The sequence below is a fragment of the Marmota marmota genome, unplaced genomic scaffold, assembly GCF_001458135.2.
Source record: "Marmota marmota marmota unplaced genomic scaffold, marMar, whole genome shotgun sequence".
In the NCBI taxonomy this organism is placed as follows: Eukaryota; Metazoa; Chordata; class Mammalia; order Rodentia; family Sciuridae; genus Marmota; species Marmota marmota.
The window spans coordinates 3860567-3883795 of record NW_026000171.1 but is presented as its reverse complement, the minus strand read 5'-3'; the positions used below and the strand labels follow the sequence as shown (position 1 = coordinate 3883795).

Below are 23229 nucleotides of genomic sequence, written 5' to 3'. Positions count from 1 at the left end.
TTGTGTATATATGCCACATTTTTTTTTATCCATTCATCCACTGAAGAGCATCTAGGTTGACTCCACAGTTTAGCTATTGTGAATTGTGCTGCTATAAACATTGATGTGGCTGTGTTCCTATAGTTTGCTGTTTTTTAAAAAAGGTACACTCCTACATTGCTGGTGGGACTGCAAATTGGTACAGCCAATTTAGAAAGCAGTATGGAGATTCCTTGGAAATCCGGGACTAGAACCACTGTTAGTTTGACCCAGCTATCCTTCTCCTTGGACTATACCACTGGACTTTTAAAGTTGCTTTTATGTTGCCGCAGTCTGGCTGGGCACAAAATCACGAGCCACCACACAGCTTGTAGATTCAAACAGCAACTCTTTATTCCCGAACTCACACCAGCCGTCTACAATCACGTTCTGGGGAAATCCACGTTCTCTGCCCAAATCCACCTCCACTGGGCTTCTATCTCCCAAAAAATACTGTCTGAATCCCGTGAGAACTCAAAGGGGAACTCAGGCAGCAGGATACGCCCTATTCCTAGCAGGAATAATCTTAAACCTGGAACGCCCTAAACCCAATTATCCTAAACCGGGAACACCCTAATCCGCCCTGGTCCTTGAGCAAGGTCACCTACATTCAATGTCACTGCAACATGGGGTATGCTGGCAAGGAAATTGTCATACCTACTTGGCTAATGGCTCCCAGCATTATGTCACCTGCCTGGTCCAGAAAACTTGTAGTTTTTAAAACTTCTCAAAATAAACTATTTGTCTGACCTGATTCCACATGAACTTGGACAAATTCACCTTAATGGTACACTATTGTTGTTATGGGCTTTACTTCTGGACTTATTATTTTAAATATTTATAATAATAATGATAATAATAATAATTCATATTTTGCAGCAACCCATAGCTCTTGGGGCACTAAATTCTCTTTTCCCTTATGTTTGTGTTGTCATATTGAATTTTTTGAAATAGTTCCAAAACCTTGGCATTTATCCTTGTTATATTTCCTCGTGGGAATATTCTCCATGCATGATCTTTAAGAAACCACCTATTTGAGGAAAAGGCTCATGAACTAGAAAAGACATCACATCATCTGCACTTTCGGTAAATACCCTTGTTGCCTCAACTTAACTAACAATTATCCTGTTTTTTTCACATAGAAGCCCTAAAGAATTTTAAGAGTAAGCTGTCTCCTTATGAGCAAAGTGAAATCCTGGGCTACACAGAGCTATGGTTCCTGGGGCTTGATGCTGAGAAACTCAATGTGGCTCCAGAGAAATTCAGCAAGACAAGTTTTGATGATGAACATGGCTCCTATCTGAAGGTGATGAGGTAGGAGGTCATGGTGACCTCAGGTGGCTTGGGTGCAATAGAGAGTATGGAAAGGAAAGCAAAAGGGGATATTTTATAATGTTTTGTGTTGATATGACAGGAACTAGACATTCCAACAGATGCTAATAGGTGCTAAACCAAATAAACACCTTATTTAAACCTGAAATTTAGTATGCAAAATCTTCTAACAGAATGGTGATTTTCTTCAAGGGTATTTGGGATAACAAGTTTGCATCCTGAGTGAACTCTCACAGGCTATTCTCTTGCACCGTCCTGGATACCCTTGGAAAAGATCAGACTGGAGTAAGATGCACTTGCCCCTCAATCTCCCTTTTCGTCTCCTCCACACAAGCCCATTCATGGCCCCTTTTGTGTTTTATAGCAGATGTCATTCCCTCCACAGACAAGAATAGTTTTTGTCACTGTAGTGTCCCTGGTGTACAGTGCTTCACTTCATTCCATTTTTCAAAAATTGATTGCAGAGACTCCTCCTTTTCTGACTGTACCTCTGGGGATCCCAGGGTAATGCCTCTTTCTAGCCTGAGGATGAAATCTGGACAGTGATCCCCTCTTCTGAGGATGCCTGCATGAGTGACACTTAGTTCCAGACAGGCTGTGAGCTGTCTGCACTTTCCTACTTCTGGAAATTTCATCACAACTTGGTTTTAGGATATGAATCTTTGAGGGCTTCATAGAAGAGATAAATTTTCTTAACATCATGTTTCTCAAGTTTGACTATGCACACAAATCACTTTAGGTTCCTGTTCAAGTACAGATTTGTGTTTAGCAGGTCTGGGGTGGGACCTGAGATTTTGCATTTCTGAAAAGCATCTTGGTGAAGCCTATACCACAGGTCCTTAGGTAACACTTTTAAGAAGCAAGGATGTGATTTTATCACTCACTCTTCATCTAGAACCCTGGTTTTTAACAATTTTAGGTCAAGGATCCCTTTGAGTATCCTCATCCCAGAAACATTAAGCTGTGCGTGTGCAATGCTTTGGGGCATTAATGGGTCCTTGGTTAAGAATCTTCAATATAAACATTTTCTCCAATTCAACCACATGTCCACAACCCCTCACTCCTTGCTCCTTCCTTTGCTTTGCCCTACCTGAGTCTAGAGTCTCTAAGAAATCACCTGGGGTTCAGTACTATCTTTATGGGAATTCACTGGAACTCAGTTCTTCAGTCTCAAATCTTAGAGAAGTATGATTTTCATGGGGAGAGAGGGATAATGTGCATTCTCTGTAAGCTCCAATTTTTATTCCTATTTTATTCCAGCATATACACAAATATATAATTCCTAAACAAATGACAGCTACATTCTCACAACAAATGTTAATTGTAAAATTATTTACTGAGCACCTGTCATAAGCTTGGCATCTATTAGACTCTGAAAATACAAAGGGAACTATCATGAGTCAAGTAAGCACAACCAAAGTCCAAGTTGACGTGTAAGCCAATAATTATGAGGCAACCAAACTGATGACATGAAGAAGATAAATGTAAATGCTTGAAAAATATATGCCAAATTTGTGCAGATTCTGTCCCATTTTCATGAAAGACCTTTAGTCTAGACTAACCCTCTCTGATGTATCAGTAAAAAGTTTTACATGCTCAAATTTATGGTGTTGATTCTTCTTTGTGAATAATCCTTTATCCTCAAACACAGTCACAAACCAACCTGAAAACTTGTACACGCTTATCCCTCACCTCTTTCAAATTCATGTGTAATTGTAGAAAGCTGAGATCAAGAGCCTGATGACCTTAGAAATCATCTTATCCAGATTCTCATCTTCATCTTCACAGATGAGGTCACTCTAGCTCAGAGTACATAAGTGACTTATTTGAAGACACCTAGCTCAAGTCTTTAATGGAAAATTTCCTGTGGTTTTAACTAAACACCTGGTTTCTTGCACAAGGATAGTCATGGGTGATTCTGGCTCTTAGAAAATATTACTCTCACCAAGAAAGTCTGTATTAACTTCAGAAGGGGACTAAATATGAATAAGACTAGGAGAGGACCAAATCTGGTCAGGAAGGAACAGAACAGGCATAAAGACTTCTCTGATTGATAGAGGGACATCAAGGGTCAGAGATAGAACTCCCCCAAAAGGGAGCTGATGTTGAACTTGAAGAATCATGAAATTCCTGAAATAGAAAGGACTTTCAGTTTTGCCAAGCCCCCTTACTTTTTAGGTCCTAAGAAAGACATGCAGGAAACCAAAGGGCTGGGACTAGCACCCAACATTTCCAAAGACTAACTAATGTTCTTTTCACTGCTTGACATGGGTGGAGCCTGTGGAACTAACTGTCCCTGGCACTACATGGGTGGTCTTGGATCCAGGAGATCACCTAACCACTACAGTAACAGAGAGAAGGGTGGGAGTTCAGAACCACTCCCTCCAAGGAGTGACCCATGATCTAGGGATGGGGATCCAAGGGCCCTAGGGTCTGGCTCTTTTCCTCACCTCTGGCCTGGCTTCTGCAGGTCCTGCATGACCACATTGCCTACCGCTACGAGGTTCTGGAGATGATTGGAAAAGGGTCCTTTGGACAGGTGGCCAAGTGCTTGGATCACAAAAACAATGAGTTGGTGGCCCTGAAAATCATCAGGAACAAAAAGAGGTGTGGCTCCATGGATGACATAGGCCATAGAAGATGGATTGCCTGGCTTCTAGCTGCCTCAGGACTCCAAACCTTTCTGACTCTGCCTCTTCCTCTTATATTTCTCTTTATTCTCCCTTTCCTATTTCTCTCTCTTCATATCTGAGTCCATGAAGGGGCAAAGCGGAAGTAAGAGTGTGGAGTTATTAGTGCTTTCTGCGGTGTTAGACATTTCTGTTGGGGTTGTGGTAGGGTCTGAGAAAATGGGCTAACTGCTGCACTATGACATGATACCTGTGTTTTCTGTCCTCATTCCCCACCCTCCCTGCCACTCCCCAATCACCTCAGATTTCACCACCAGGCCCTGGTGGAGCTGAGGATCCTGGAAGCCCTCAGAAGGAAAGATAAAGACAACAAGTACAATGTGGTACACATGAAGGACTTTTTCTACTTCCGGAATCACCTCTGCATCACCTTTGAACTTTTGGGGTAAGTCTTTTTGATTCATTTTCTTTTGAAAAGTTGCTTAAGGGAACTTGAAGAAAAACTTTGAAGACGTAAAACTAGATTTTTCTGGGCGTGAATATCTAGTGACTAGTGTAGACATAGCAGACACACAGTTATCTAGAAGGTCCAGAAGTGAAGAGAATGAGACCCAAAACTGAGATCTCACCCCATTCCTCAGCAAACCTGTTATCTGCCAGCATACTCATGTTGTGCTTCCCTGGTGCTGAGGACTAAGTACTGAGTAGGTGGAAAATCCAAAACAAGGCCTCTGCCCTCAAGAGCTAAATTGAAACATGTTTAAAAGGACTTTCTTTGCTATCATGTTCCCCACACACTGGCTTCCCATCTCTATGGTACAGAGGTTGAAACCTAAAAGAACAGGAAGCTGGATTATCAGAGTGGGAAAAGGACTTCAATTCTGAGTAAAGAAGGAGAAGGGCAGATATTTTGGGTAAGAGAGCAGAGTCTTGATTTAAACAGATTGGAATCATTTGGGTGAATATTGGAACTGAAAAAGCATTCCAAATGGGAAATAATCAAATGCTAATTTGATTATTCTTCTCTCTGAGAAGTCAATATGATGCAATTTAAACAAGCCCAGAAGACATTTAGCAAAGGAGAAAAATCAGGGTGAACCCTTAGAAGACATATGTTTCTGGATTCCCTGAGTTAGTACTTGGTGCTCCCGCGACACCATCACTGATGGTGAGGTTCTAGGAACAGGCTATATTTGAGAGGGAGCATGGGAACTCCCCTCACCTTCTCTGATAATTACAAAATGTGTTCTATCCTACCATATGCAACAGTGGATCGTCTTCTGTGGAGCAAAACAGACAGTCCAGGCTGCCTTTCTTGCCCATTAATCACAATGCCCGGTTAGGACATCACTGTACTTTAAAAGGGCTCTGTGAGGTCAAGAGAGGCCAGTGTGTAGAAGGAGAATCCTAAGCCCAGTAAGGTGGAGGTACCCAGGGTCACAGGTCAGGATGGCATTTCTCTGTTGTACCTCTCAAGAATGAATGGCTTGCCAGGCACAATGGTGCACACCTGTAATCCCAGCAGCTCAAGAGACTGAGAAAGGAGGATGGCAAATTCAAAGCCAGCCTCAGCCATTAGCAAGGCACTAAGCAACTTATTGAGACCCTATCTCTAAATAAAATATAAAAAAAGTGTTGGGGATGTGGCTCAGTGGTTAAGTGTCCCTAGGTTCAATTCTTGGTACAAAAAATATGGCTTTCTAAATACCACCAAGGCTAGAGAATCTTAGAAATGGAAGATCAGGAAGAGCCTGCAGAGTCATTTCTAGGTCCTTCTCTTTCCTTCCTATCTTTGTCTCACAGTTTGCACAGAGATCACAAACTGGCAATTTACAAACAAGTTTTTCTTTTTAAAATGCTTGGAATTAGTTTCCAAGACTTGTAAGTTAGCAGATTTCATATAATTGAATATGCTTTTATATAACATTTCAGGATTCTGCCTCTCTAGAGAACTGAGGATTATCTGGCAAGAGCCAGCCTTCATTATAGCAAAGCCACAGTTAGATGGGACCAAGCAGCCACACTTGTCTTTAATAGAGTAGGAGTCCCTCATTTACCTTAGCTCTCTCATCAGCACACTCCCTTTCTCCTTTACCTACAATATTTAGATAATCTTGTTAGGTCAGGGTAGGAATGACTTGGTTGAGTGACTAGTGGGCTTCCGGGGCCCTTCCAAGGGCCTGAGAACTATGACTACTATAGAAATTTGATCCAATCTCTGAACCCACTCATGTAAATAAAGTACTTAAGTGGCTTTGTCATGTAAGAAATCAGGGTACATTGGAGAATCCAGCATGGTTGAGTGCCAATCTAGGTCTACCCTGAGTCACTGAGAAGGCTCAGTTTATCAGAAAGAAAAACCTTGCCTATTGATTTGAGATTTACTTGCTTCTAGAAGGGAATCCAGATAACACAGGATTGTTTGTAGGTTCAAACTTGGATACTTTTTATACTCATCACTTTTTCTGTCTTTCCCAGAATCAACTTGTACGAGTTGATGAAGAGTAATAGCTTTCAAGGTTTCAGTCTGTCGGTAGTTCGGCGCTTCACCCTCTCTGTCTTGAAGTGCTTGCAAATGCTTTATGTAGAGAAAATCATCCACTGTGATCTCAAGCCCGTGAGTATAACCTCTGTCCTGCCAGGAGAGCAGGTTCTCACCACTCTTTAGTGGCAGTTAGGGCAGCCAGAATGGCTAGGGCTTCCAGAGTGGCAGCCCTAAAGTCCCTGCTTATAGGCTAAGTGAGATGCAATGAAGCCTGAGGCACACATATTGGAAGGACTAAGAGAGATGTAGTGTACTTGAGGCAGCTAAGAACCAGAGGGGTTTCCTACAGAAGTGGTAGGGGTGGGTGGTGGCTGTCTTGAGCATCAAGATGTTTTACAAGTAGTTTTGGGGGTCTGGGTTTACCCACTTTTGCCCTTTCAATCATAATAGTTCTTAAGAATTCTTGCTGGATTCTAGAGTTTTCCCTTATCTGTTCTGCAGAGGCTTGTGCCATTCACATAGATGGATCATTCTACTACTCTGCTAAGTCCTTACTAGATCCACTGTACTCTGAGTTGCTCCTCAGGTATGGCACACCTCAGTCCACTTCCTCTCCTTCAGTGGCTGTGCCCTTCTTACTTGTCATGCTAGTATTGTATTCTTAGCTCATTCTGTGTCTCCCACTGGACTGCAAGCTCTCCCAAGGTCAGACTGTTATGTCCCCAGGACCTAACATGGTGCCTGTGAGAATAATGGAAGGCAATAAATAAATGCTTGTTAAATGAGCCAATAATTGCAAATGTGAAGAAGTAATACCGTGTAGGTAGCTAAGGACAAAATGTGAGGAACACTCGTTCCAAAAATAATCTGACCTTCACAAGGTGAATATCCCTTAAGTTCCTTACTCCCTTCTCTGCACCCCCAAACATGATTTAATTTTTTTAAACTGTTACTCATAAATAAAATTGAGGATATTTTTTGTAACTTAATATTGTAAAGATATGGGAGGACATTGCTTTGTTCTCCATTTCCAAATTCCTGACCTTTAGCTTTGCGGTTCCAAAAATTCACAATGCAAATGGTTCTTGGGCTTAGGGAAGTGACTTTCACCAAGGAAATCTGTAAGACACTTAATGGCTAAAATATAAAGTAACAGATTTCCTTGACAAAGTAGATCAAGTAGACTAAATATGTGCATCCCTTTGGAAAACATACACATTACCAGCAGGGTATTTTGTGAGTATTTATTAAAGAATCAGGGAATTATTCTTATGGACTTCATGGTTAGTATGGGTGAGCTATGATAGCTCATTGCATTTGTCCCTTCCCTGGACTTCTTTCTACCAAAAAGATGGGAGATGAGAGGGTATGGTAGTCAGCTTTTGTTCCCTGTGACAAAATACCTGAGATAAACTACTTACAAAGAGGAAAGATTTGTTTTGGATCACACAGTTTCAGAGGTTTCACTCCATGGTTGAATGGCTTCAACCATGTGATGAGGCAGAACATGGCATTAGGAGTTCATGGCAGAGCAAAGCTGTTACCTCATGCAGCTGGGAACCAAAGAAAGAGACAGGGTCCCAATATCCCCTTCAAAGGCACAACCTCAGTGACCTAACTTCCTCCAACTAGTCCCAGCTCTTAAAGGACCTACCACCTCTCCACAATGCCATAGGCTGATGACTAAGCCTTCCACACAGCAAACTTTGGGCTTTTATCATAACAAAGGGCCAGCCCCATCTAGTGAAGGGATCTTCTTTCCATTGGGCTAGAGACACACTAGAAATTCTTTTAAGATTTCTGCTAATTATCCTCCTTGCATTAACACAAAGATTCTTTAGAAAAGATACCGTGGAGTAAATTTGGATTTTTAGTTTTGGCACCAGAGGCTTCAGAAGAGGCCTGCTATGTCATATGTGCCATGTTATGTACTCAGCAAGCAATCACATGATCCATTCATCTGACAGTGAGATCCATGAGGCACAAGTAGGACTTTAATCTTCCGACCTCAGCCAGTGCTGAAAGGAGAGCCCAGAAGCTACACCTTGTCATTTCATGGTTTCCCCAAAGTCAGTGTGAGACACACAAACCCCAATTCTAACTTATTTAGTTACTTATTTATTTATTTGTTTGTTTGTTTATTTATGTTCTTTATTGTCATAGTGGTAGGTCTACAGGGGCAGTAAACCAATTCAGTGACATTTGTAAGGCAAGTGAGGCACAGAACTGGGTGTGGAAGAAGATCTTAATAAACCCACCATCTTCAGGAGTTACATAATCAATATGGGGAAAGGTACATGCAAAACAGTGAATAATTAATCCAAAGAAGATGTAGACTACAAGTCAATGGGAAATAAGAGCAGGAGAGCACAATGGAATGTGGAGAAGATGCCAGAGGAGGAGTTTGAAGGTGGTGAGATTTGAACTAGGCCCTGTAGGGGTGAGCATTTAAGTAAGTGGGGCACCTTGGGCAACATTGATTTTTATGAACTTGACCTGTCTTTTTTCTCTTTGTGCTAGGAAAATATAGTGCTATACCAAAAGGGCCAAATTGCAGTTAAAGTTATTGACTTTGGGTCCAGTTGTTATGAGCACCAGAAAGGTAGGTTCCCCACTGTCTGAGTTCTCCCATTGCAATTTCTCTCCATTTACACACAAGACTACCTGGGTTCCAATCTAGGATCAGCCATCCAGGGTTACAAAAAGTATGATTTTGAACAAGGTGTTTCACTTCTCTGAGCCTAAGTTTCCTCATCTATAAAATGAGAAATTAGATTCAAATACCATAGAGGCTCTTTAAAGATCTTATATTCTGTGGACATGAAGTTACAAATAAACATTGGGTCACAAAACTATATGTGTATCAGAAACACCTTGGGGCTTTGAAAAATTATAGTTTCCAAGGCCTCACCCTACTAAATTTCTGGAGAGTGCACAGGAGTTTGCACTTTAGAAAACAGCCATTCTAATGTTTGGGATTTACTGTCCTAGATTCTCTAGGCTTTGTACTTTTTTTCCAAACTAGAATGCAGGAAGTAGCCCCGGAGCACATTTGCATCAACCTTGATTGGATTTGATTTAAGTTCAATTAACTTGGCTTCTGTCAAGACTGATGTAGAAAACATGTACCATTCAACAAATGTCTATTTTCTGGTATTCATCATTTGCTGGTTTGGGTACCAAAACCAAAACATGAAATATTACCGTCCTGGGTTGTTATGTATAATGTAAGAGACAGAAAGATTTTAAAAAAGTAAAATAAAATAGGTAGAATGATTGGGAAGATACACAGGCTCTATTAAGGGCACACACACAAAAAGACTTTGGGACCAGCCTTCCTGGTGTCAGAATGTGTCAGAGGGAGCCCTCTGAGGCCGCAGAAAGGACTACTGGATAGGTATTCCCAAATAGTCTGCAGAACCACTTTGGAGGACCTATCTCCTTAATATATTTTTCCATATGGATCCTATAAGAATTCCATCCAGAAAACAATGCTCCCCATAAAAAACTTGTATGTTTACTCTTTTTAGATATTGGCAACTGTATTAACCTATTAGTTACTATTTATCTTGGGCTGCCAGGATGCTCAGAACTGAGTTTGCAATTACTGTATACTTGCTTTCTGACAGTAACTTCCTCCTTTATATTTCTCCTGACTTTCCTTTTATCTTTAACTATGAGGCAGTATGGAGTATGGATACTGGAATTGGACTTCCTGGTTTCAATTCCTAGCTCTGTTCACTGGAAGCTGAATGACCTGAATGACTGGAAGCTCATTTAACCTCAGTTTTCTTAACTTTAAAATTGAGACAAAAATAGTACCTGCTTCATAGGGCTTTTGTAAGGATTGAAAGAATTCATCTACATAAAGCACTTGGGATAGTGCCTGGCACATGCTAAGCACCTCACAGGTGCCATTAAATTCATGTTTTAAAGTACCCTATATATATGAACTTGGCATAGTACTCAAATTCATTTTGGAAAAGGCATGGTATAAAAGTTGTTTTTAATCAAACATTTATTTTAAGTTACAGAATTATTACATTCTTATAACCAATCTAAACATTAAAGAAGTGATTACGGCCCCTCCCAATCCAGGAAATCACAACACAGAAAAAATCAAAATGTTCCATTTCCCCGGGTTTCCTTATCTATAAAATTATAGATTTCCTTATCTATAAAATTATAGATTCCTTATCTATAAAATTTAGGCCCCCTACAATATAATCTTCTTTCTATCTTTATTTGCTGAGATTTTTGTTGAGCTTTTCTTTTAGTACTTCATTATACAATAAATATATATAATATATTGAATAGACATTGAATTTAAATTTTGCATTTTGTACACTTCCAATTCTGATATGCTTCTCCCAGTGCCAAATCACAATACTGTCAGAAATTATCTTTCCAAAGTTCACCTGACAGTATGAAAACTTAGTTTATATTAGTTTTATGATTTGCTTCTTTAAAAACTTGTCTGACATAAAATGTTTTAAAGTACCCTGCTTTAACTTGCTCAGAACAATGCCTACTTTGGAATTCCTTATCAATAAAGTGGGGATAATAGCACCTTCATTTATCATCAGGTTGTTGTGAGGATTTGATGATGTTTTGTTTTTGATGTTACTTTCATCTTGCAGAGCTCAATAGGGTAAGAAGGTGGGGATAGGGGATTCTAAATTATCTGCCATCTTCAATTGCCAAAGTATCCTGGAGAGGGGGCCCTGGAGAGAAATCCAGCTTTCCCACATCAGATTTCTCTTTTTGCTCTAATAGTATACACCTATATCCAAAGCCGGTTCTACCGATCCCCTGAGGTGATTCTGGGTCACCCCTACAATATGGCCATTGATATGTGGAGCCTGGGCTGCATCTTGGCAGAGCTGTACACAGGTTACCCTCTGTTCCCGGGGGAGAATGAGGTGGAGCAGCTGGCCTGCATCATGGAGGTGAGGAGGAAGGCCTGCTTGGTTGGTGTCCTTGGATGGCTTCAGTCCTGACATTGGGCTACATCAGACTCATCAAGGGCAGTGGCCTGCATACTATTTTTTTTTTCCTTTGGTCGAAGTTTCCCTAAAAGTGTTTTTGAAGTTACATACTTCTTGTACATTTTTGAGAACTAACATTTTTATTATAAATTTACATAGTTTCAAAGGATGCTATTTCCCCCTTAATGTAAATTGTGACATTTTAAAATAAAACTGTTAAAGCAATCTTTCAAATATATCCAAAAGAATTTAAAAAAGAGTGACCTAATACCCACCAAAATCTACCTTTAAAAGGACATGAATAAGTTCTTTAACAGTTGTACCTTTCTTTAACTCTTTTTCCTCCTTGAATGAACTTTTTAAAATTCTAACTCATGTATAGAATTTTATTCTAATTTAACATAGCTTTATTTTTAAATATATCAATCACTATAACTTCAAATTTTTATTATCATAAGCTCCATGTGTAGAATTTTTTTCTCAAGAGATCACTAAAATAGAACTAGTGCATAAATTAGGATAATTAGTAGGCATAAAATGTGAAATTTTACTTCACATTGTATACACCTCTTAGAAGAATAAATGGAGCTGAGTTTTCTCTTTTTCCCATTAATTTTTATACCTGTAAGTGAACACTACTTCTTTTAATTTTTTTTTAGTTGATGATAGACCTATATTTTATTTATTTATATGTGGTGCTAAGAATTGAACCCAGTGCCTCACACATGCTAGGCAAGTGCTCTACCACTGAGCTACAATCCCAGCCCCAACATTACTTCTTGCTACAATGAACAGGCTCAGGACCAGGCCGTTACAATACATTGATTCCAAAGATGTGAGCCCAAGAAGGAAACCTGTTCTAGTTATGTTGCCTCATTCTGTGACTTTTTAAAAAAATTCTGTGTAACAATTGAATAATGATATATCATCAGAAATTATTTTTATCAACCTATCAGCTGAAACAAATAATTGGAAATTATCTGACAAAAAATAGGCAGCATTCAGTAATGACTTTTGCTCTTTTAACCTGGGAGGACTATTTCCCAGTAAAAAGGCTTTACTAAGACTCATCACAGGATTATTAATCACATCTCATTTTTTTCAATGAAGTTTTCTTGTAGAGCTAAATTAGACAAAATGGAGAAAATAACTAAAAATTTGAAAAATTCAAATTTTAGGATTTTCCTAGTAAACTGATAAAAGTTTGACTGTGAATCTCTCTAAATCAAAAGCTAAATTTCTGTTTTCTAGATTGTCTCAAAGTTAATCAGTGACACATGCCTTTGAGAAGTATTAAATATAGATGATTTCATTTGTTGTTTGAAACTAATAATAAAATATTAAAATAATTTAGATGAAAATATCTAGAAATGGTAACTATGGTGGAATCAACACTGGCCTGGGAGTTAGTAAATTTGGGGGCTAGCCCTTGTTCTGACTTTTTGGCAAGTCATTTCCCACTCTGGACTGGAAAATGAGAGGGTCAGACCAGATGACTTCTAAGACTAGTAATGATTTTATGAAATATCCCTGAACCATTCCTGCTTCTAATACCAAGGTGAATGTGGCATCTGGCTTGAGCTTCCCACTGCCCCAGCACTGACTCAGTTTCCCCTTGATATCCGTAGGGTTGAGGAGCAGGAAGGCAGGATTGTGCATGGATTATGGCCAGAAACCTAGGGCTGAGAGCAACCCATAAATTTCTTTATCTGTACATCCCTATAAGATTCAGTAGAGAAAAGTGAATAAGTAGGCCTATACTTTTCTTTCCAAGAAGGAATTTATCTTACAAGAAATGCCTTCTCTGGTGATTTGTATCTCCTTTCCCTCCCTTCTCTTCCCAGTGTTCCATGCTGGGGTGTGTCATTCCTAATTCAATGTGATCAGCATGTACTGACATTGAGATCTGGCTGCTATCGAGGTGGCTTGCCTTTGTTGGTGCTGATGTCTGTTTAGAATAGCATGTGAATCTTAAGATACTGAGACAGCCCTGGAGACATGAGCTCTGGGTCTGCCATGCTACTGACTTGATGTCATCACTTAATATCCTCAAGTTCTTATCTGTAAAAGGCAAAACGTGGCCAAAGTCCCACCTAGCTCTTAACAGTCTTTGAATCTGTGACTTCACCAAGAGTGAACCAACTACACTGTGCTTGTTGAAGGTGCTGGGTCTGCCGCCAGCCCGCTTCATTCAGACGGCCTCCAGGAGACAGACGTTCTTTGGTAAGTCCCCAGGTCTAATCTCTTTATCTCATTGTGTCTAATGAGGTGTCACAGGTCTTGAAGGTACTTCCCATACCCTAAATCTCATATTTTGCTTTTCTCTTGTCCCCATACCAAAGGGCAGGATGTGGTTTAGGAGCTTACAGGCAATGAAAAGTGGTCCCAGATGGCATGCTGGAGATGAGATGGGTGAAATCACAAGGGGAATGGGTTCTTGGCAATACAAATGCATTGGAGCAGGAGAATGATCAGGTTCCCACTCAGAAGACCTATCAGCAAGTGTTAGAACCTCAGAAGATAATGATCTCCACTCCTAGTTCTCCCTACCTTCCCAAGCAATTTGCTCTCTCAAGCCATGCACTGTGCAGAAATATTGGAGCAGACTTCTTTTAGAGAGTAGTGGGGAATTTCATTGCTATGTTTTATCATTAATGGAACATTATTTTTTATTGCCCCAAATCTTCTAATCCCCAAGACCCTTACTGCCCCAGGTTCACTGTTACTCTGTCATAAAATGGGTGATTAAGGCCTGTCAGAACAATTTCGGTGTAGATGTGTTGTTGCTGGTCAATTATGATTGGGTCATGTGTCTGAGTTTTGGGATTCAGTGTTATCTGCAGCCCTGTGCTGCCCCTCTCATCACAATTCCCAGGCCCTGAATTCTATGATGCTCTGTCTTTCTATGTGAGTGGTGCTGTACACGTTGAACAGATGGATACCAACTGAGGTAGGGCTTCCAGGACACTGACAAGATAAAGTAAATTCCAGATCTAAATTCTCTCTGAAGAACCACAAAAAGCTTAAGGGGTTCTGAGGCAGAAAAAGTCATCTTGGGGTTGTGGCTCAGTGGTAGAGAGCTTGCCTCTCACACATGAGGCACTGGGTTTGATCCCCAGCACCACATTTAAGAAAAAAAAAAAAAAAACTAAATAAAGGCATTGTTTCCATTTACAACTAAATATTTTTAAAAAGTCATATTGGCCTTAATGTTATCAACATGGAGCAAAATCAGACATGAGGGAGAGAAGACTCTACAGACAGGGCCTTCCTGCCATCTGGAATGACATTTTTTTAAAATATAAATAATATTTTATTGATTTAATTTTTTAAAATACATGACAGTAGAATTTATTACAATTTTTATTACACTTAGAGCACAAGTTTTCATATCTTTTTATATAAAGTATGTTTATGCCAATTCATGTCTTTATACATGTACTTTTTGTTTGTTTGATTTTTGTTTTGTTTTGTTTTGATTTTTTTGCATGACAATTCTTTTTTTTTCTTTTTTCTTTAGCATTTTCTTTTTTTATTTGTTTAATTAGTTACACATGACAGTACAATGATCTTGACATATCATACATTTGAATCAGATGGGGTATAATTTCTCATTTTTCTGAGTGTACAGGTTGCAGAATCACATTGGTCATGCAGTCATGTATATACCCATAGCAATAATAATGTCTATTTTATTCTCTTGTCCTTCCATTCCCGCCTTCCCCTCCCATCACTTCTCTCTACCCAATCTAATGTGACATACTTCTTTTTTTTTCCCCCTCACATCATCATACATGTATTCTGTATAACAAAGAGGGTCTCTTTCTGGAATGACATTTTTGACAAGCTATTGTTGTCAGGTTAGTTCATAGGCTCACACAGGCTATGCCATCCCAGTCTTCCTAGCCCTCCCACTCTCATTTTCAACTGAAAGTGGCCTTAGAATGGGTATGTAAGTCACACAATTTCACTTCACAACTTGCCCCATCAATAGGAGAGTCAAAATATTCTCATGGGGGGGGGCCACTGAGACAAAATGGTTTCATTTATGCTGTCCAGTGTGTACTGGTTCAGTATGTGGGGATTATACTGTAGTCTCCTTCTATACCATTTGGTAAAACATCACAGGCCTGAGCCCTATATAGGATTCCTGACCCTTTTTCCTGTTCTCCACGGACTCCCCATGATCCCCAAACTGAAAGCTGAAGGCTTAGCAAGCAGAGATGTTCCATGATCCTTCTTTGTTCAGTGGTGAGGTATCATCCATTCTTAGTTGGTCCCATGCCATTCCAGTGATTAAATCTCTTAAAATATCATCTTTCAATTGTGGGTAGAGCTTTGAAGACCTTGCCTCTCTGATCAAGAGCGTGTCCTGGTTGCCACAAAATGGTGTCCACATACTCACCTTTCTTCAGAGCTGTTAGATGGTAGGCAGAAGCTCTAGCTGACTTACTGATATACATTAAGCAATAAGACTGGTCTTTTGACCCTATATACTTTCCCCATCCACCACTTACATTATTCAGTCTTTTGGATTTTTGAAGGATTTGGAGGAAGAAAAGTGGGGATATTAATGTTTCTTCCTGCTAGACAAAGTCGTTGGAGAAGAGTCACATCCTAAGCCTTAACACTGACCTCACTGAGATAGCATCATGGTGGTGACTAGAAGGAAGGGACCACAGGGCATCTTGGTGGGGAGATACCAAAGACATATGCATGTCCACTTCACAGACTACTTGATCTCTACCATCAGCACTAGGCTATAGGATGGCAATAGGGTTTTGGTAGCAACATTCACACAGTTTCACTTCCTGTGCAAGAAGAGTCTTTACTCTCCAGTGTTTCCCAAACTTTTCAAATTACAAGAATCATTTGGGCACTTGGCAAAAATGCTAATTCCCATGATCATTCTCAATGATCTATGAGATAGCAAGTTTGAAGCAGGATCCAAGATTCTGTTTTTGACAACAGCTCCTTATGAGTCTTCTGACAAGGTGCCTATGGTAAATGCTGTGTTCATGTTGGTTCTTGATTTTCCTTTTCTTAGGTTTGGACTGCCAACAGTTTCTCAGCTCCTAGCCACTCCTAGTTAATCTCCTCATAAGCAGTGAAGTGATGTTGCCTCAAGGATAGCGAGACACTTAGGTGCCCGAGGCAGCAGCAGGAAGAAGATGGAGAGAATGATTAGATATTGGGGAGGCCCAGAGGTGTGAGGAAGACTTTGATGAGAAAAACAATTACTTAAATGTTACTTTAGGAGCTAAGTTGTTTAGAGAACTGGGAGCACAATTCTTCTTTGGTGAACATAATTCTTTAGTCAACAAAAAAGAGCAACATAATTCCCCCAGTCACTTTTATGCATATCAATACAGAGATATCTGTGTGTGTATGCACACACACGCTCATGTACACATTTATGGGAGTTTCCTAGGAATTCAGTAAGAGTGGTTGTCTTTTGGAGGACCTGAAAATTACACTGGTTACAAAAGTAGTAGAACTTTATTATTTACCCTCTAGAATGTGCATAACATGAACTCCACTGAGTTCTGTGAGAATTCAATAGTGTAAACTGTGTGTGCATATACAAATTTACCACTTAGGCGCAGACTTACAGGGTATAAGCAATAAGTGGTCAACTTTTCTAAGCATACACACAAGGATCTGAATGTCAAGGTGAATGGTCTTACCTTCAAAGCATTGCACAAAATATCCTTGGAAACCTTTGGAGCTATTTTGGGGTCTTCTTTTCAGGGATGACAAACCATACATTGGTGGTTTGTCTCCATTCTAAACTGTGTCTTCAGCAACCAACCAAGTTGGAATATTCCAATTATGGTCAAAATTTTGATATAAGTGTAAAGGTATAATGAGGATGATTTGCTTGTATGGTTTGAAAATGAGCCCTGAGAGCATTCTCCTAAAATAGCTTTCTTTGTTGTACCTGTGGATGTCCCAAATTTTCACATACTTGGGCTAGTGGGGAAGAAGTGAGGACACAGATAGTTTAGAAAGGGACTATATCCTTTTTGTTCAAAGCCATTTTTGACACTTCAGATTATCATTGCCATCACCATTATCATTCATCATCATTATTATCTTGCCTTTGTTTATATTCAACTAAACTATCATTTGATTTGGGGAGAAGTTGTGTGTGAGAGGCTCAGAACCTACTGAATAGTAGGCAAAATTGTTTTTAATGTTAATTGCATTCATGGAGTAATCGACCTGGGTTATTTCAAAGTGACTGAGACTGTGTGTGTGTGTGTGTGTGTATGGAGATGGGTGGGCTAGGGTGTGTGTTAAGACAGAAAGTAGAAGAGCTGCAAAGATGACTTCAGGAAGCAGTGTGGTTGAGTGGACAGCTGTGATGTGACCAGTGAGTATTTACACCTGGAACTAAATACAGAATATTGTATCTCTAAAGATTCCAAAGGTTTTCCTAAAACTATAACCAACAACAGGGGGAAAAAAAGATACCCGGATTCCAAGGATCTCACGATGGTGCTGAAAACCTATGACACCAGCTTCCTGGACTTTCTCAGAAGGTGTTTGGTGTGAGTTTGTTGGGGTGTCTCTTAAGTACTGGGTTTCCTCTTAAGTACTTGTACTTTTGCATGTGTTTGCTGGTGGAAGTCTAAGACTGGGAGATGGTTATAAAAACATCAATGGTAGAGTTTTGCAGTCTCCAAATTGCTTTCATGTCTGCCTCATGAAACAGTGCTCTCCCCCTACTGTGTGATGATCAGGGCAGATATCTGCTGTATTTTGCAGATATGCAGCTGAGTTCCAAGAGAGATTTGGTGTAGATTACAGTGTGTGTTAGGATTTGTCATCTTCTTGACCTGAAGCTGCATGCCAGTGAGATTGTAAGCAAATCCTAATGTCTTCTGTTTCTTGAATGGAAGGCAACCTCTTCAGTGAGCCTATTATAACCAGTATATACTAGGTTCAGAGCCCCTCTCTATTCCCCTAGGATTCAGTGCCCAAATCCTCTTGCATTAGGGAACTAGAGGACAGGTGAGTTGTAAAACATTTATTATGTACAACTTTTACAATCTATATGCATATTTTGAATCTTAAAAATTAGGTTTTGTACTTTGATCAAATCACAATGAAAAAGGAGTTACCACACGAAGCACCCAACACAGTGTACAGTTTGTAAGGTTCTTGGAAAATGTTGGCTATTGCTTCTATTTTACTATTAAAGAAGTTTCTCAAGTCCATCTCCACTGAGTGCAAGTATCAGCTGAGTGCTATTCGACAAGTTATCATTTCTCTCTGGGCCTCAGTTTCCTTTTCTATAAAGTGGGGGCATTCCTAAAGTACCTTCCATCTCTATCAGTTCTACAGTTGTTTAGTTTTAGAAGACCATATCTTTATTATTCTCTCATTATTCCAGTGGAGTAATTTTAGCAAAATACTTCTTTGGCATTTGTGCATTCTGTAATTTAGGTTCTAGCTTAGAGGGAAAACCATCAGATACCACTGAAAATATTTTCATCTATGGGAGTTATACTATTTACTTCTCTGAATAATTGAGATAAGGATTCTGTACCCCATTTTACCAACATATCCTCCAGCTCCATGCTCAGTGCCTTAATAAGTGCCAGAAACTGCCCAGTGAGACAGGTGAGTTGTCTAGAAACCCAGCCATCCTGAACACAGCTTAGCACAAGAAAAATATTATTTTCTTTTTTAGTGTAAAACATCAATTGCTCACGACTTTTAAGAGATGATTCAAGTTGATGGGGGTCTACTCCCTAATCTATATATTGCTAATCAGCAATTTATGGAGTGAGAGACTAAATTTTTTTAGCTAAAGTCAATAGGATTAGTAAACACCTAGCTTTATGTGCAGGTTTTATTGGCAGGCTCCAGAAGTCCAGAAGAGGGGAGATGAAGTTTAAGAAGCAGTTCATTTGACAAAAAACTGGGAGCTTGAATTGCTCATGCCTTTGAGTCTGGACTAGTAATACCATCTCCCTGCAGTTGGCAGCTATTCATTCCCAGCATGATGGACAATAGCTAGAATTTCCTACCTTGGAAGGTGGTTAGATGGTGGAAACTACTAACTATGACTAATAGTAGTGATGTCTTTTCTGGTAGTTGAGGGACTCTGACATGTAAGATTATTTTATTCTGTAAAATGCTAATGGGTAGAATTAGGACCTGGGTAAAATTCACTGAAAAGTGAGCCAATTTTGGTCCAATAAAAATCAAGAACTTGGGCTGGGGATGTGGCTCAAGCGGTAGCGCGCTCGCCTGGCATGCGTGCGGCCCGGGTTCGATCCTCAGCACCACATACAAACAAAGATGTTGTGTCCGCCAAGAACTAAAAATAAATATAAAAAAAAAAAAAATCAAGAACTTTTAAAGAATCAGAGTTTTTAAAAATTGGAATAGGAGGATCTGTGACTTTACTGCCAAGTTACTGATATTACTTGAGAATGGCTAGGTAATTCTATGTTGGGAATTCCGTCAAATGCATTTTATTACTTTGTTAGAAGTTTGCCTGTATCATATCCAAGTCGCCTTATAAATCTTAATATTCTAAAATTCTATAATTTCCTTTATGATATATATGGAGGTCCAAATCCCACATCTTGGGAATTGAAATTAAATATCTGTTTCTAATCTTTTTAGCTTATGAAATCCTAATTCCAAATAGGTAAGGTTTTTAAATAATACTTCTTGTAAGAAAATTTCTAGAAATCTAGAAAATTTGAAACTTAATAAATTCCCCAGCTCCCATACAATTCTTTTAAAAAATTTGTTTCTAGTAGTTGTTCTCAGATACTTTTAAATTATTTGATATAATCTTTGTTCTGTGATAATATATTTGAGATTAGGACATAGCTCAATGAAAATATCTTTATTGGGTTCTTAAAATTATTTTAATATTAAGAGAAAATAAAAGAGTAATCCATGCCAGGCTTTGTTGATGTGCAGATGGGAACCTTCTCTTCGTATGACCCCTGATCAGGCCCTCAAGCATGCTTGGATTCATGAGCCACGGAACCTCAAACCACGGCCCAGGCCCCAGGCCCTGAGGAAACCCAATGTCTCTCTTCCTTCTGAGATAAGCAAGAACAAGGTTCAAGAGTATCATCACTCAACCAAAACAGGTATAGCCCTCAGCCAGACAGTCCTCTTCCCATAGTTCAGGGAGTCAGGTTCTTCTAGAGGAAGGTCAATTTCTTTGAACTTAGTCTTGGATAATTTATTTCTGGCTATGACATTATTAGTCTGCCCTTTCTTATTTTGAGAATTTTTCTTTTTCAAGAAACTTGGCTTTTAGCCATAGCCACCCACCCGCCTTATGAGGGATTTTCCATTTTTCTCCCATATTCAATCCCTTTTCTATTCCTTCCCTTTTCTTTCACTGTGTCTGCCTCTTTATGCCCTATAATTACCTTTTGAATTTTTATCAGTGACAAATTCTAGGATTATGCAAATCTTTTACATGTAATATAGCTTAGTGGTTAAGCATAGGCCACTGGTATCAAAGTACTTGGGATGAAATTCTGGCTCTATCACTTACCAGGTGTGGGCTCCTGGATAATTTACTTAACCATGATGCAGATCCATTTGCCTATTTTTGAGAATGAGAATAATGCTTATTCTGTAGTGCTGCTGAAAAGATCAAATGAATCAGTAAATGTGAAGTGCTTAGAATGATGCCTGGAACATTAGAATGTGCTTTACAAATGAACTATTTTTATTATATCATTATAACCACAATTTTCCCAAAATGATTTACAACCTAACAAAGTTAGAATATGCAGTCATTCATATTTGAACATCATTCCGTCTTTTCCCTCCTTTGGCAGATGAGACCACCAAAGAGACTGCAGACAAAATAAAAGATGGTGCCACTAAGAATGTTCAGAATTCAGCTGATCAGCAGGACTCTGTCCAGCACACTACTGAGACTGTCCAGCTGCCTCCTCTAGTAGAAGCTCCCAGAATGCCAGAGGCTGTTACTGAACCAGAGGTGGCCAAACCCTCCACAGAACAAAGTGGCCCAAGCTCCTCCTCTAGTAATACAAACATTTTACCACGTATTGTATGACCCTTGCTGAAGGGTCCTGTGTCCCGTTCCTTTCCAGTGATTTGTATTCAAGACAGCACTTATATTGTACAATACTTCAGATTGTTGTTTTTCAATGCATAAAGGTTTGTTTTTAAAAAATCAACTCTCTCTTCACATAGACAATTGGCCTGATTCCTCTTATGAATGATGTGGGTGGATGTCCTTATACCTGAACTCACTCTTTAGCTACGTGTGTGTGTGTGTGTGTGTGTGTTTTGGGGGGTAGATTTAGTATCATTAATGGTACTTTAAATAAATTTTTTTTTCTTTTTGCCCATGATTGTCAACCTATATCTATCAGAATTTTTGTTTGGAAATAACAAAAACTAAGTTCAAATTAGTTTAAGTAATAAGGGACATTTGTTATCTTATGTCACTGGGGAATCAGGTGGGGTAGATGCAGTTTCAGGCACAGCTGTATCTAGGAATTCAAATAAGGTCATCAGAGCTCAGATTAACCTTGCTACTTTTTCCTCTTCTTTCTCTTTCCTTCTTCCTGTTCTTTTTCTCTTCTGCCTTGATTTTCCTATATTTAGCTTCATCCTGATGACTGAAGACTCATCCCAGAAGTTAAGATGACTACCAACATCCAGTCAAAAGATAGTCTTCCTTGCTGGCAGGGAAGTCTCAAAAATGACTGTATCTCAACTGTATCTGAGAGACTGTGGTCCTCTGTGGTTCTCACCTGGATTATAAGCCCACCTTGTAGTTGTGTTGAAAATGCCATGACTGTTGCTTCTCTAGGAAGGAGTAGGGGATAAAGTGCTTCCCGAAGGAGGGAAGTTGATTTCATAAGCAGGATATTTTCATTCATCCACCACTCCTCAAATCCAATAAAGTCCACTTATTTCCCTTCTCAGTTCTATCTACATAAACCACAATTTCTATATGGTTGTATCACAGGACAAACAAAATATGACATGAAACTTAAGATCATAAACAACATGGAAAATATATCTGGCTTCATAGTTTCCTTTAAAAATACTACATAATATTCTAAAAATGGTGATATCAAGTAGTCGAAGCCATGGATTTGGAAGAGATCACCTAGGGAAGAGGACACAGGATAGCAAAGAGTCAAGAGAAAGTCCGGGTAGGATAAAATTACAACATGACAGAGTAGAGCCCCTAAGAGACCTAGAGAAATAGGAGGAAAATTAGAAGACAAAGAGGAAAAAGTTTCTAGGAGGGGAAAAAAGATCAAAAACATTTCTAGGGAGGTGGGTAAGAATGGAAAATGTTTTAAGTGGGGTGTCACGAGCATTTAGTCAGAGCAGTACTATAACTTGTCCTCGGTTCTATAGCCAGAAGGTCACAGAACTGGCCAGAGAACTCAGGTCTTGGGAACATTTTTTTCCCCGTGTTGGAGACTGAACCTAGGCCTCTCTTTCATGTGCAACAAGTACTAAGATATACCCTCAGCCTTGAGGAACCTCTTTGGACACCATCTTCAATCATGGATAAAGTTGGAGGTTGACTGGGGTTCTGCCGCTCAGCAGACCCACAACAAGAAGTAAAGTCTAGAACATATAACTAGACTGATTTTGTTTGGATATTAGAAACTTTTTTTCTCATTTTCATGATTATAAAAGGTAAAAATGAATTCTTGACAAATTGTGGCTTATTTTAAGGCAAGATTTAAAATGAGGGGAGTTGTAAATTGAGGCACACAGACAGGAGATA

General features: G+C 39.4%; 1 protein-coding gene across 1 annotated transcript; it reads left to right on the top strand.

The window, feature by feature from the left end:
- Positions 1–1156: 1156 nt before the first annotated feature.
- On the top strand, positions 1157–21813 carry Dyrk4 (dual specificity tyrosine phosphorylation regulated kinase 4; the record flags this gene model as incomplete). Its single annotated transcript, XM_015500617.2, has 10 exons — positions 1157–1324; positions 3821–3957; positions 4285–4425; positions 6459–6597; positions 8986–9067; positions 11242–11414; positions 13616–13676; positions 17878–18007; positions 20403–20578; positions 21284–21813. Coding segments are annotated over 10 exons (1449 nt in total), but the record flags the coding sequence as incomplete, so codon positions are not given.
- Between the last annotated feature and the right edge of the window lie 1416 nt (positions 21814–23229).